Below are 15,329 nucleotides of genomic sequence, written 5' to 3' on the forward strand. Positions count from 1 at the left end.
ATCCAGCTCTTTAACTTCACTAGCTGGGTGGCTGCTTACATGAGGAAAATACTACCAGACCTGCAGGGTGCTTGTGAAATGGTAAATCTTCTGGCACACAGGCACTCAATAAATGACAGTAAATGACAGCACTTTATGTATTGGTCACTCAGGGCCAAGCACTGTCCTATTAATTTATTTAACCTCAGCTTATTATCAGTTCAGTGACTTACCCAAGGTCACACAGCGAGTAAGTAGTAGAGTCAGGATATGGATACAAGCTGTTATTAGGATCATAACTATCCACGGTTAAGGAAGTTTGGCACAACTGTTCTGTCCATGAGTTAGAAGGAGGAGAAAGCACAGGAGGACAGAGGGGCCGAGGAAGGCCACTTAGAAGAGTAGGACCAGAGCTAGATTTGGACGGTGGGAAGGACATTCCGTGAGAAAGAGAACACACAAGCAAAGGCTCAGAGGCAGAAATTGTCCTTTGAGGGCAAATGCTATCACCTCTAGAGAGGATTAGGTGCCTTGTTCCGAGTCATCCAGCTAGTGGTGGGGCTAAGTCTAGACCAAGGCTTCCTGGCCCCTATTCTCTTATTCTGGACTCTTCCCTGAAATGCAAAGATACTCAACAGGCCCTGAAACCACTCTGATTGAGGGCAGGGGGCAGCTTTGAACTCAGGATTTGGGTCCCAGGCCTGGAACCTTCTTCTCATAGTGTCCCCCATCCCACCCCTGTTCTCTTTCTTCTTTCTCTCTCAGCAGACCTGCTCTTTAGCTGAGTACTGTAACTCACTGATTTGGAGTCAGACGAGTCTGGGTGGTTTGCCTCTTGATTCTGCCACTTACTGAACGACATGACTTTAGGCAAGTTCCCTAACTTCTCAGACTCAGTCTCCTTCACTGTAAAATGGGACACTGACACCCACCTCACTGGCGAAAACACAAAGCCCCAGCCCAGTGCCTAGCTCACTGTAGTCCTCAATGCCTGGGAGCTATTTAAGGTCATCAGAGCAAACCCCAGACTTCCGGGGGCAGCCTCACCTCGTAGATGTTGAATTGGCTCTGCCCTCGGGCCAGCTCCCGGTAGCTGGTGGTGAATTCCCCAATGAAGTCATGGCTGCAAGGGAAGGCTGCTGCTGAGATCTCAAGGCCCAGACTGGGCTCCACCTCTGCCCATCCTCCCACCTCTCACACACCCCTTCCCCTGGTTCCCAATTCCTCCTGGGCCTTTGTCCCAGGGACACCTGCCAGCAGAGAGGCTGGGTCCCTGGGAAGTGAGTCTAATATTACCCATGGAGCAAAAAACCCAATGGTCACCCAGCAAAGGCGCCCTGGAGGAATGAGACCCTGGATGGACACTTTTAGATGGAGAAGAGAGAACCAAGAGGTTCCTGGGACGGACAGACCCCAAGGCTGGCAGGAGTCAGGAAAAAGTCTCACACAGCAATCTGAAGTTTGTATAGAACATAGCCACCAAACGCAATGCAAGGCTCCTATTTGGATTCTGGTTTGAACAAACCAGAAATAAGAGGTATTTTGAGGACAACTGGGGAAATTTGAATGTGAAATACATATTAGATAGTAGTCAAGAAGTATTGTTCAGTGTATCAGGTATGATAATGGTATTTTTGATTATGCAGAAAAATGTCCTCATCTTTTAGACATGCTCAATAAAATACTGAAAATACTTAAAACACATCGCCATGATGTCTGTAATTATGTCGGCAAAACATGTACAAACCAAGAATGGCAAAATTTAACAATAGTTAATTCCAGGCACCCATTAAACTCTTCTCTCTACTTTTTGGTATATTTGACATTTGTCCAATAACAGCTTGTAAAAAGACAATTAGAGCTTTGTCCACCCCAGCAGCAGGGGGTGTTTTCTGTGGTGCCCACAACTTCTGAGGCTCTGCCCCCACACACTGTGTTTTTGCAAATGCAGCAAAAACTAAACAAAGCAGAACTCCCAGTATTTACCCCGTGGTCAGCTCCCTCCTAACCTCCGCTGTCCCTGTTAGAGGGCAGCGGTTACAACAGCACTCAACGTCCTGGCCTGGGGCGACCTGCTGGAGAGTGATACCCAGAAGGTGTCCCCAGGACCTTCTCTGCCTTGAGCCCACTCTGTATTTTGACAGCTTGTTTATAGCTCTCAGCCTTCAGGCTGTGAGCTCCTTGAGGCCAGGACCCAGTGGCACGTGACAGCAGCCTGCAGTTGACATGGAAAAGGAGAATATTCCAGGTAAAGAAGTATGGGCAACTCCAGGGTAAGAAAAGGCAAATCATGGATGGAAACATCCAGCTGACCTGCCCGGCTGTGAGGTAGTTAGAGGAGAGGAGATAAGGAGGAAGGAACAGAAGGAAGGAAGAAGGGAGGGACTGAAGGTAGTGTTGGCATTAGAGTTTCTCCATAGGAAGGTCTTAGGGAAAGCAAGCTCCTTAGAAGGGGGCTTGGGGATTTAAGTTCAAGCTGCATTATTTAAGAAAGCCCTTTACATAAGACTGAGACAACATCACGGTCCACATCACAGACTTGGGAGATACCAATGGAGATTATAGGGCCACCCCTGGTGGTGCCACACAATGTCAGAATGACATACTTAGATTTGGTTCAGTGGACAAGTAGGAGTCAACAAGAGTTTCAGATTATAGCTGTGAGAGCCTCTTCTTGTCCTTATCTATGAATTTCCAGAACATTGGCTCCTTGGGGGCACTCAGATCCATAGAAAGGGAAGGCACTGGCCTCCCAAAGACCCTAAGTGGGAATACCCTCCCTGCCCCCGCCCCCAAGCACAGCCCTACTCGGGCACTGCCGATGACTCCTGGGAGCCCATTCTTGTGCATCAAAGCTTCCCCTCCCATGACCTGGTCCCTTGGTCCTTGCTCCTGCAAACAGCACCTCTGACAAAAGGAGGGCTATGCGTATGATGGGCCTCCCCACTGGAGAGCTGAGCTCATCTTTTGCATCTTGGCGCCCCCACAATGCTTAGTTCAAGGTCTCACATGGAGAATGTGTCCGTGAATGCTCAGGGGTCATCACTATCTGTCCTGTAGAACATGTGCATTTCAGAAAATTCTAAGTTCTGCCAAAGCTGGGGAGATTTCAGGCACTGACCGGCCACTTGGCAGTGATTTGGGGCCAGAAGGCCTCTTATGCCCTTTGCACCATACCCTGCAGGAAGGAGACTACTTTGTGCTTAGTGCAGCTGGTTGGGTTCCAAGGCAGCGGACCTCCCGCAGGATAGCCCAGGCTCTCCCACCCCCAGAGCTGCCATGGTGGGGCCTGGGCACAGCTCTCCCCTTGTGTGGGCACGGCCCAACCTCCCTCCCCAGGGCTGCCTCTATCACTGCTCACCTGTGCCCTCCTACCAGCTTACCTGCCATCTCGATCCCAGTCGTACACCTCCACCTTGATGGTCCTGTAAGGCAAAGGGCCCATCATGGGATAAGCCTGACCCAGACCCAAGTGGCCTGAGGACAGGGCTCTCCTGATGCCCCCAGACCAGAGAGGGTGAGGGGTCACCCTCCAGGCTACAGGGCCCTAAATAGCGAGGTAGGTAGCCCGGGAGACAAGGGGAGCTATCTTGGGGCCTTTTAGCTAAGGTCTTAGGGACCAGGGCAGCCCCAGAGCTATGGAGGGACTTCCTGGAATTTCAAGGAAGATGTGGAAAAACAGCCTCAGATTTCCTCTCACCCTACCTTCTCCTTGGCCATCCCAGGTGGGGCACAGGCCCCAGGATGAAGTCATACTTGTGGATTCTTCAGGAGTGGGCCATTATAGAGGAAGTGTGAGCTCCCCAGATCTCGGGCCTAAGCAGGGTGGGTTCTTCCGGGGAGGGGTAACAAGACTGCTTGGTGGGACCTGGTTGGACTGTGGAGGAGCCAGCCCCAATGTTCAGGGATGGGCTCAGAGGTGCTTCTTGGGTGGGGGGTTGCCTGCCCAGCGCTTCCATCCCCACGACTGGCTCCTGAGTGAGGGTGTAATTATCTTCACATTTTAGCCTGGTTGCTTTAATTAGTTTGTTTTGACTCCTGTGCATGGGGCTGGGCTTTGGGAGCACATTTTTATTTTTAGCCACGTTCCCATGGCAACAGGCTAGCGGACAAGAGGTGGGAGGAGGGAGGTGGAGGGTTTCTGGTTAACCCTTGGTAAGGGCTGCTGGATCCTCCAGGGATGGTCAGGGACAGGGGGCTTCCAGGGTCCTGCTGCAGGGTCAGAGGCTGGGGAGGCAGAACAGGCCTGGAGAGCAGGTGGTCTCCAGCCTTCAGTCCTAAATGGGGCTCACAGAGGCAGCTGCCTGGGCCTGGTCTTCTATTAACAGCCTATCATCTCGACCACGGCACAGGCCCCTCTCCTCGGGCCTCGAAGAGTCGGCCTTGGGGTTCTGTAGCCCCCAGGAGGAGGCGCTGTTTCCCTTCGGATGAGCCTCTTGGGTAAGGGGTGGGGGAGACAGATTCTCTACATCAGGGCAGAATCTGTTCTGGATTGAAGGAATGTCGGGTGTAGGTTGTGCACAGACTAGATTTTTGTAAATGAAATCTTGTGTAAAATGGTCTGGTCCTGGAAGTCCACCCTTTAAAGGAATCCTTTACACTCTCATGAAAAACAAAGAAATTATGTCCCTGAGGTGAATTAGTGGAAAGGGGAAAAAAAAACTAGGTAAGTAGGAAAGACACTGGGGTCTAGACTTAGAGGGCCCCTGGGTTGGACGCTGGGCCTCTGCTATGGGACCTAGAGAAGTCACACAACCTCTTTGAGCCACAAACTCTCATCTCTAAAGTGGGGATAATAACAGCTTCATGGAATAGCTGCAAAGGCAAGTCAGTAAAACCCATTGGTGCATGGGAGGCTCTCTGTAAAGATGCCATCTTCTCTCCACCTGGTGGCATAAAGGTTAAGTGCTCCCTTCTAACCAAAGGTTGCAGTTGGAACCCCCTCGGCCACTCCATGAGAGAAAGACCCGGTGATCTGCTCCTGTAAAGATTACAGCCTAGGAAACCCTATGGGGCAGTTCTACTTGTCACATGGGGTTGCTCTGAGTTGGACTCCACTTAACAGCACACAACAACCCTCCACTTTATCATCTGGCCACACTCAGATAGTTTTGCATATGAAATTTACTTAAAAAGTCAGAGAACACCTGAGCTTGGAGACCTGGGCCCTGCAATCTTCGATTCCTGGAATGACAAGGCTAGAAGTGACCTTAATGGTATCCAAGCTGGACCATCTGGTAGAATCACTGGGGAAATTTTCAGACACACAGACTCCAGGGTCCTGCCCTGACACATTCTGATTTTGTAGCTCTGGGGCAGGGTCTAGGGATCTGTATTTTAAAGGCTTCTCAAGTGAGTCTGCTGTGTATGTTCTAGAGTGGTGATCTCTACTCCTTCATTTTCAGATGGGGAAACTAAGCTCTAAGAGTGCCCAGTCACACAGCTGGTGAGTCTGTCCCTGCCTCCAGCCACTGGTCTGAAATGCTGAAGTCACCCAATTCCTTCATACTTGCCTCCCAGTCCTTCCCCAGAGCCCTGAGACCCCAGCAGGGCATGTCCTCTCCAACTACTAACTCCATCAGGTGACTGGATTGGTCAGAGCCATAAGCTCAGAGGTGTGGAAGGGGAGTGACTTAGTCACGCTCACAGCTCTAGATGTCCATGAAATCACCAGGGAGATTTTTGAAAATTCCACAGCCAGAGGGCCTGACCAACTTGCTCTGGATAGATCTCAGGCATGGGTAGTTTTGAAAAGCTTACCGGCGGACTGACGATGGCTCTGGACTACAGCACTGGTTTTCAAACTGGATTGCACACTGGGATCACCTGGGGAGCTTTAGAAAGACTGACGCCCAGGCCCCACTAGGGGTCAACTGGTCTGGGGTTAGCCTGGGCATGGGAATGGTCGACAGTCCCCCAAGGGATCTGAAGGAGCAGCCCAGGTTGAGACCTGCTCAGTGGTAGACTCGTGTACAAACTGGGGCTAGTCTCAATCAAGCGTCCAGAGATGGCTGCAGCCTGGGGGTCAGATTAGCTCAGAAGCTGCAACCTCCAGCCTTGGGGTGAGAGAAACAGTGCCCAGAGACAGGGGAAGGCAATAGGGAGAGGCCAGACACAGCTTTGGCTACTGTGTTTCCAGTTCTGTCACTGTCCAGGCCTGGTTGGCCCCCAGTCTTGACTCCCAACCCTTAGGAGAGGCCCAAATAAAGCTCATGTCCGGCCAACTGTGACTTCTGAAGACAGCACCCAAGAGAAGGGGCTTCTGGATGTGGACAATGAAATAGGCCTTGGCTGCCCACTAAATGAACATCTTATTTAGCATAAAAGGGTTCAGAACACAGAGCCCCTAATCTGAGAGACAGAGAGGTGGAGAGGGAAGACTGCAGCCCTGGGTGGCAACCCCAGCTCCTCCAGTTACTAGCTGTGTGGCCCTGAGTAGCTGGCTTAACCTCTCAGAGGCTTTGCTTAGTCCTCGGTAAAGTGGGGATAATCACACCCACTTTGGAGTTGCAATGAGAATCAGAATCAGCATTTGACATGTGTTCCACTTCCATCTAAAACTCTCAACTCCTTGACAGAGAGGGCCACGTGAACCAGCGACTACATCATCCTGAGACCAGAAGAACTAGATGGTGCCCAGCTACAACCCTGACAGGGAACACAACAGAGAACCCCTGAGGGAGCAGGAGAGCAGTGGGATGCAGACGCCAAATTCTCATAAGACCAGGTTTAATGGTTTGACTGAGACTGGAAGGACCCCGGTGGTCATGGCCCCCAGACCTTCTGTTGCCCCAGGACAGGAGCCATTCCCAAAGCCAACTCTTCAGACATGGATTGGACTGGACAATGGGTTGGAGAGGGATGCTGGTGAGGAGTGAGCTTCTTGGATCAGGTGGACACTTGAGACTATGTTGGCATCTCCTGCCTGGTGGGGAGATGAGAGGGTGGAGGGGGTTAGAAGCTGGTGAAATGGACATGAAAAGAGAGAGTGGAGGGAGAGAGCAGACTGTCTCATTAGGGGGAGAGTAATTGGGAGTGTTTAGCAAGGTGTGTGTGGGTTTTTGTATGAGAGACTGACTTGATTTGTAAACTTTCACTTAAAAAATTATTTTAAAAAATCTCTCAACTCCTCATATGCACACCCTTGTTCACTGCAGCATTGTTCATAATAGCAAAAAAGATGGAAACAACCTAGATGCCCATCAACAGATGAATGGATGAACAGGCTGTAGTACAAACACACAATGGAGTATTACACAACGCTAAAGAACAACGATGAATCCGTGAAGCGTCACATAACATAGATGCCTCTGAAGGACATTATGCTGAGTGAAATAAGTCAATCACAAAAGGACAAATATTGTATGAGACCACTACTGTAAATATTCATGGAAAGGTTTACATACAAAAAGAAATAATCTTTGATGGTTACGAGAAAGGGGAGGGGCGGGGATGGAAAAACACTTAATGGAAGAAAAAAATAAAACTCTCAACTCCTTTGTCCAAGCTTCTGTCTCCCAAACAATTTCCATTTGCCTGGACAATGCCAGCTCTACGAGGGCAGGAATTTTTCTTGTTTTGTTCACTACTAAATCTCCAGCTTCTAGAATCACCACCAAAACACAAACCCATTGCCGTCGAGTCGATTCCAACTCACAGTGACCCTACAGGACAGAGTAGAACTGCCCCATAAGGTTTCCAAGGCTATAATCTTTATGGAAGCAGACTGCCACATAAAATAAATACATTAAATAAGATAACGTATTTAAAATGATTAGGACACAACTTGGCCTAATCCTAACTACTCAGTAATTTAAGTGGGTTTGAACCACAAACTTTTTGGTTAGCAGCCTAGTACTTAGCCACTGTGCCACCAGGGCTTCTGTTTCTAGAATAGTGCCTAGCATGTAGTTGGTGCTGTTGACTGACTGAGATCTCCTAACAACTTTGTGAAGTGGTCCACGCAGATAACAATACCGTTGTTCCACAAATGGTAAGCCTAGAGTTATGTGTCTTTCCCCAAGTCTCACAGCTGGTCAGGAGCAAGGCCAGGCCTCAGAGCCGGGAGCCACTGTCTGTGGGCATTGGAATGACAGAGCCATTGAGCGTTGTGTGAGCCTCGCCAGGCCAGCAGGGACGAGGGACACTGGCAAAGACACTGGGCAATGCTCCCTGCCCACCAAGCAGCTCTATGTGTTCTTCCAGTCCTGAGCTCCAAGGACTTCCTCCTAATGAGCCTCTCTCCCTGGCAAGGAGAAGGTACGTTTCCCTGCTGCTTCCAAGTCCCCAGGGGCTGGAGGCCTGAGGGGTTTGCCCTAAACTGACTGAGTCAGTCCAATGATGCTCAGAGAGGATCCAGGGAGGAAGAGGAGTGCCAGGGCCTGACCTGGCAAGGGGGTGAGGTTGGCAAGGCCGGTAAAGGAACTAAAATCCCAGCCTCTGGCTTCCACTGTGCAACCCTGCACTGTACTGCGGTGACTTCACCTCCTCTGAGCCTCAGCTTCTGCTTGGGGCAAACCCCGGATGATAAGACCTGCCTCATGGAGGATGTGAAATGCTGGTACTGTGTCTGACCCCTCCTCCTCCTGGGTGTCCAGCATGTGGTGGAACGTAAAGGAGAACAGACTATAAAGCCTTCCTCCAGGGCACAGGCAGAAGCATAAGGTTGTGGTGATGTTAGAGCCCCCAGCTCCTAGGGAATCCTCTAGAACCCCGTGCCCTTAATACCGTCTCTTAAAATCTACTCATCCAACATTGAACTGCGAGTGATGGATAGCGGCCTCTCCTGGGGGAACCTGGTTTAAATGGGACAAATCCTCAAGCCACAGAAAGTTCAAAGAGAGGGTAGGGAGGATTTGGCGAAGACAGAGGAAGTGCTTCCTGTGATCACCCCCACTTTATCCAACTGGAGCACTGGGCTGGCTCTGACCCAATGCCATTTCCTCAGACTCCAGCTCTGCTCAGCTGACTCACTCAGTTTGGTTTGTCTTGACTAGAGACACTGCAAAGGTAGGAGGGCTCCAACCAGAGGGCCAGCCCAGAGGGGACTTCTGGTCTGGGCCTCTTCACCTCCAGCAAGTTACATAATCTCTGGTCCTCGATTTCCCCCATCTGTAAAATGGACACATCACCAGTACTCACCTCCTAAGGTAATTCCAAAATTTAAACAAGATAATGTATTTAAAATGATTAGGACACAACTTGGCCTCATCCAAACTACTCAGTAATTTAAGTACTATTCACTGGTTTCCATTCCCATCATTCCAAGGAAACTGCCCTTTCTCATCAGATCCCTGGTTCTTGTCCTCCTCGACCTCTTTTTCACAAATGGTAGATATTTCTGTTTGAATCCTTTCTTGGCTCCCTGTCTAGTCTTCTTCTCAACCCCCTCCTAGATCTCTGACTTCCTTGTCTCCTTCCTCTTGCTCCCAATGTGTGGGCATCCCTCAGAAGCCAGGCTCAACCCCAGGGCCTCAAGCACCTGACCTCTGCTCACTCGCCCTGCTGGGGACTCCCAGACCCCCATCCCCCTGCCCCCTAGCACAACATTGCAGTGCTTATCCCACTGCCCTGAACTCTCCATGTGGCTAAATCTTTCACCTCTCTTCTCCTGGACCCTGTCAACGACAGCTCCTCATTTTCAACCACAGACATAACTTTTATAACTTGTTGGGGTTGTGTGTGCCGTCAAGCCTACAGGACAGAATACACAGGCTCTCAAGTCAGCTCACCTGCCCCACGCCAGAAGCCAAGCGCTGTTTTTGATCCATGGGTGTGTGGAGCTGAGCTTATCATATAAAAACAGTATAAAAACCCATAGGGTTTTCTAGGCCGTCATCTCTATGGGAGCAGGTTGCCAGGTCTTTCTCCAGAAGAACCACTGGGTAGGTTTGAGCCGCCAACCTTTCAGTTAGCAGTTGAGTGCTTAACCATTGCACCTCCGGGGCTACTTTTATAACTTGAAAAGGGTGGTTTTTTAAAAACTCACTTGCACGTAGGCTATGACAGAAAAGGGCATAAAAGCAAATCTGTGTCAGCAAAGAAAATTCCACTCCCCCGTCACACCTCCCATTTCTGTGGATGACACCACCTTCTCCTGTCCCCCCAAGCTCCAAACCATGGTTATCTCTATGTCTCTTTCACTCCCTTATTTAGGAGATGCCAAGGCCTTTTGAGTCTTCCTTCATGCTGTCTCCCTCTCTCGTCTGAATTACTTGGGGTTAAAGGCAGAAGGATCTTCAATACTTTGAGGACTAAACCTACTCGGGGTGGGCTTCCCCACCTCTAGTCGCAGAGCAGGTCTGCCTCTCACCCTTGAGCGAGGCACCGTTAGAGAGCCCTCCTTCAGATACACCCCACTCCCATCACATCGTGTCTCACCACATCTTGACAGCAGAGTGTAAGAGTTAAGGGCAGATTTTAGAGCCAGGCTGCCTAGGTTCAAATCCCGGTTCTACCACTTGCTGGCAGTAACACCAAACAGTTACTTAATATCTCTGGGCCTCAGTTTCCCTACCTGTAAAATGTGGAAACACTGGTGGTGTAGTGATTAAGTGCTACCTGGCGCTCCTTGGAAACTCTATGGGGCAGTTCTACTCTGTCCTGTTGGGTCACTATGAGCAGGAATTGACTTGACGGCAATGGGTTTGGTTTTTTTGGGTTTATTAGTACCTCCATGGTCCCTGGGTGGTACAAATGGTTTGCTTTTGACTACTAACTTAAAGTTGGTGGTTTGAGCCCACCCAGCAGCGCCACAGAAGAGAGGTCTGGTGATCTACTTCCATAAAGATTACAGCCAAGAAATCCTAATAGAGCAGCTCTACTCTGTAACACATGGGGTTGCCATGAGTTGGAATCGACTCAACAGCAACGAGTTTGCCTTTTTCGGATCAGTACCTCCTTCATTTCTTTCCATTCTTTCTAATTACCATCAAGTCAATTCTGACTCATAGAGCCTCTGGGCGCATCAGGGTAGACCTATGCTCCATAGGGTTTTCAATGGCTGACTTTTTTGGAAGTAGATCTCTAGGCCTTTCTTCCAAGGCCCCTCTGGATGGACCCGTACACCCAACCTTTTAGTTAGGAGCAAGGCATGTTAACCACTTGCACCCTCCAGGGACTCCACCTCCTACATACCCAAACCAAAACTCAAACCAGTTGCCATTCCGTTGATCCCAACTCATGGTGACCCTGTATGTCAGAGTAGAACTGTGCTCCATAGGGTTTTCAATGGCTGATTTTTTGGAAGTAGACTGCCAGGCCTTTCTTCTGACCACCTCCATCATAGGAGCTACTAATTGTTGGAAGGATTAAATTAGTTAATATAGTAAAACACTCAGAGTAGGGCCTGTATAAGCCTTTGTTATTATTATCACTTGTCCATCTCCCCCACCAGCCTGGAAACAACCTAAAAAGGAGGCTTGGGAAAAATAATCTATTTTTTCCCTTATTTATTATGTTTATGGGTTCTTCACTAAAATGTAAGCCCCAAAAGGGCAGAGATTTTTGTCTTTTTTTGACCAGTGGTATATCCCTGGTGCCTAGAACATGTCTGGCACTTAGTAGGTGTTCAGTAAGTATTTTTTTGAATGAACCAATGAATAAATGTATTTCTCAGGGGAGAGTTTCCATAGCTTTCCCTGGCTTTGCAAAGGGAAATACAGGGCCCCAAATTAAAATGTCTGATGCCTGGTTGGCTTTGGAGACGTGGCTGTTGGATTACAGAGTGTGTTCTGTGAGGCTCCAGGGGGTGCCTGAGAAGGAGAGGAATAATGGTCTCGTTTTCCAAAAAAAAAATTTTTTTTTTTTTTTTTATACCCTCTGGGTCCTGGGAGGGCCTCCGATGCCAGCACCTCCTGAGTGGCTGCTGGGGTATGCCGGTTATGTTAGAGCTCAGCCGGGGTCGGTGTGACATGCCCAGCCCCTTCGATTAACACCTCTGTCAGTCATGTCACAGTCAATCTGTTCCCAGCCTCGGAGAAGGGCCGAGCTGCCCTGACACAGTGGTGGGAGCCCAGGCTGGGGGCGCAGCCTGGGAGGGGGAGGGGCGCCTGCCTGGCCTTTTCCTCCTCCCTGCACTCTCCCCTCCTCCAATGGCAGGACAGTGTGCCCAGACCTCTGAGAACCGCTGCCCGCTCACCATCCCTGACAAGCCTGGGCTCTGAAGCCTTGGGAGCCCTCCCTCGGGATGCAGGTTTGTGGGGGCCAGCTGGGCTCCCAGTAAAGTTGCGGCAGCAGGGCTGGGGCCTCCAATTGCTTTCACCTCATGGGATTTTAATTGTCACGCTCTCCCTTCCTCTCCATCCTGCCCGCTCTTCCCACACCCCTACCCCCAGGAAGTCCTCCCGTTCCACCTTCCAGTCTTCTCTGAGCCTCCTTTAGGCCCTACTGCTCTGACCAGACTGTCTTCCCATTCCCCCCACCTCCCAGCTCCAGAAGCTCCAAGACCCAGCCGGACATGTAACATGGGTCTGGATGCTTAAGGTTGTCTGCAGTCTCCTTCTGCACAGTTTTTAGCTCTCTAAAATGCATCTGGAAACCCTGGTGGTGCAGTGGTTAAGAGCTATGGCTGCTAACCAAAAGGTCAGCAGTGTGAATCCACCGGGCGCTCCTTGGAAACTCTATGGGGCGGTTCTACTCTGTCCTATAGGCTGCCTGTGAGTCAGAATCGACGCCAGGGCAATGGGTTTTTAAAATGCATGTGCACAGAGCTGGGCTCCTGAGGCCACACTATAAGCTTCCTGAGAGTGCAAATATGTATGCGGGCTCCCTTGAACGCTGTTCAGCTGAAGTCACACTACCAAGCACATCGTAGGTGCTAGAGGACCACCAGCAGAACAGATTGTGGCTTTTCTGCCCCTGCCAAGAGGCAGGAAGAGGAGCTACCTCATCTCTGACATCAGCAACCTGTGAGGGCAGCCTGAGGGCTTCCTTGGCAGCAAACAGAGGGAGGCCATCACTTTGCCCACCACCTCCTCCACCTCCACACATACCTTGTCAGTGACTACTGTGGACAAGGTTCTACGGAGCCCATGGCAATTCCACCAGCCAGAGCACCCCGAGGTGTCTGTTTTGAGGCCCCAGTGTTCCCTTTCGGAGTGGCCAGTAGAGGTCCAGCTTCCCTAAGGTATGGGGTAGCTTCTGCTGCCTGGGCAGCCCTGCCAGTGGGTTCCTGAGAGCTCACCCACCTGAGCTGCGGCCATCTCCAGGAAACCAGGATGGGTTTTCGTGACTTAATCCAGACCATTGCCATCTTCCAGTTCCCATCTTAACGTGTGGCCTCCTCTCTCCCGGCACTTACCACAATTTGTAATTATACATTTCCTTGTGTTAAAATTATACATTTAATTAATGTCTGCTTCCCCCACAAGCCTGTCAACTCCAGGGGTTGGGTAAAGGGTGGTGGTTGTGTGTTTTGTTCACTGCTGATTTCCCAGCCTCTACCATGGTGCCTGGCACATAGCAGGGATATTAGAGGGCTAAGTGCTGACTCTAGTACTCTTATGTAGGTTGTGCCACGCAAGCTTCAAAGCAGCCCTATGAGGTAGGCAGACACTTTAATACTCACGTTACAGATAGGGAAACTGAGACTCAGACCGGTCAAAGTTGGCCCAGGTTGATGGTGCTTTTTAGTCACAGAGCCACGATTAGAAACCAGGTATCTGGTATCTATGCTCAACACTAGTATAGAACTATGTAGCGATGATGATGATGAAGATGATAGCTAATGTGTAACAAGAGTAGTCTATGTTGCATCAAAAAATGCCACTGTTCTTCTCACCCCAGCCCCTCGCCCCCCATTTATAGCACCTTGGCTGGCAGAGAATATCCCTGGGATTCTAACTCCCCAGAGTCCATCTGTCAGGAGTAGAGACTGATGGCGGCCCAGTTGCTTCTGCCTGCATCTAGAGCCTCCCCCACCCCCCACCTGTCCTTCCACTGGGAACAATAAAAAGACAGGCTGCTGAGCTCCAGGCCAGAGCACCTGGGGACCCACATCTGGGCTTTCCAGGAGTCCCAGGCACATTCCCAACCCCAGTCTTGGGAGTTTCTCACCAGTGAGAATGCCAGACAGGGAAGAGGGAGGTGTGAGGGGAGGCCATGAGGGGAGGGCGTGAGGATATGAAGAGGCAGAAGCTACCTGGTGAGGTGGTGGGAGGTGGGGGGACAGAGCTCACCAAGTCCCATCCCTGTGCAGGGCCACCCATTGACAAGTTCAGGAAGCACCATTCATGTTAATGGGACTGCCCCCAGGCTTGAGGATGGCACAGGGGTGTGAGGAAGCAAAGGACAGGGCAGTTTCCCATCTCACCGGTCATAGTCCCCATTGCAGAGGGCTCTCACGGGAATGGAGAAAGTTTGCCAGACTGGGTTTAGGGTGTTCTTCATGACCTCGGTCTTGTGGCAAATGGTGAACCTGGAGAAGAAGAGAGGGAAAGGCTGTCAGGCCTGAGCCTGAGGGAGGTAGAATCCAGGTTAGTAGAGGAGCCGAATAATGGAAACTATGGTTTCATAGGTAATAAACTGCCCATAGCTGGCAGCATCCAGGCATAAATTAGATGGCCATTTCCTGGTGATGCTGCAGGGAGCATTCCTACACCAGGTGGAGACCTGGACTGATGGGATAAGCCCTGGGATGAGTGCTGGGAGATCTAGGTCTAGCCCCAGCTCTGGGGTCAACACGCTGTGCGACCATAAGCAAGCCCTTCCCTCTCTGGGCCTCCACTTCCTTACCTGTAAACCCAGGGAGTTGGCCACTATCAGAGGTTCTGCACCTGAGACCCATGGAAGGACCTGTGAATGGACTGTAAGGGGTCTATGAGCCTCTGAAATCATAGGTGAAATTGGGGGTATGAGTAATGTGTGCTTGCTCCTTCCCCTGTCTGGAACATTCTCTTGCCAGATCTCCATCTTCATGGCTTACCCCTCACCTCCTTTAGGTCTTTACTCAAATGTCATCTCAGTAAGACCTCCCCTGGCTACCATCCCTAAAATTTACAACCTCCTGATCCTCTGACTCTGACACCCCTAGTCCCCTTCCATACCTTTCTTTCCATTTCACTTGTCACCATTTGACATTTTGACATAATCTATTTGTTCCTTATTTATTATGTTTATAGTCTGTCACTAAAATGTAAATTCCATAAGGGCAGAAAGTTTTGTTTTGTTTTGTCTCATCACTAGTATATCCCTGATGCCTAGAACAATGCCTGGCACTTAATAGGTATTCAACAAATATTTTTTCAATGAATCAATGAGCAAATGTATTTCTCAGCGGAGAATTTCCATAGCTTTCATGGGCTTTTCCAAGGGGTGCTCAGTCCCCCAATTAAAGCTCTTGTCTTAGATGA

General features: G+C 50.2%; 1 protein-coding gene across 8 annotated transcripts in view; it reads right to left on the bottom strand.

Moving 5' to 3' along the window:
* Window positions 1-15,329, bottom strand: part of CPNE5 (copine 5) — a 108,909-nt gene that overhangs the window by 26,285 nt on the left and 67,295 nt on the right. For 6 of the 8 annotated variants that reach the window (XR_007518247.1, XM_049890996.1, XM_049890975.1 and 3 more), the window contains 3 exons: window positions 14,291-14,395; window positions 3,363-3,404; window positions 1,027-1,102 (listed from right to left, as the gene is read on the bottom strand). Coding sequence is in view for 5 of the 8 variants with exons in the window: in XM_049890996.1 (XP_049746953.1) it covers window positions 1,027-1,102; window positions 3,363-3,404; window positions 14,291-14,395 (223 nt within the window). In the remaining 3 variants the exon portion in view is untranslated. Of the gene's footprint in view, window positions 1-1,026; window positions 1,103-3,362; window positions 3,405-3,684; window positions 3,969-14,290; window positions 14,396-15,329 lie in introns of those variants that run through there. The other 2 variants (XM_049891027.1, XR_007518248.1) reach the window with 2 other exon arrangements.

The sequence above is a fragment of the Elephas maximus genome, chromosome 1 (assembly GCF_024166365.1).
Source record: "Elephas maximus indicus isolate mEleMax1 chromosome 1, mEleMax1 primary haplotype, whole genome shotgun sequence".
NCBI classification, from domain to species: domain Eukaryota; kingdom Metazoa; phylum Chordata; class Mammalia; order Proboscidea; family Elephantidae; genus Elephas; species Elephas maximus.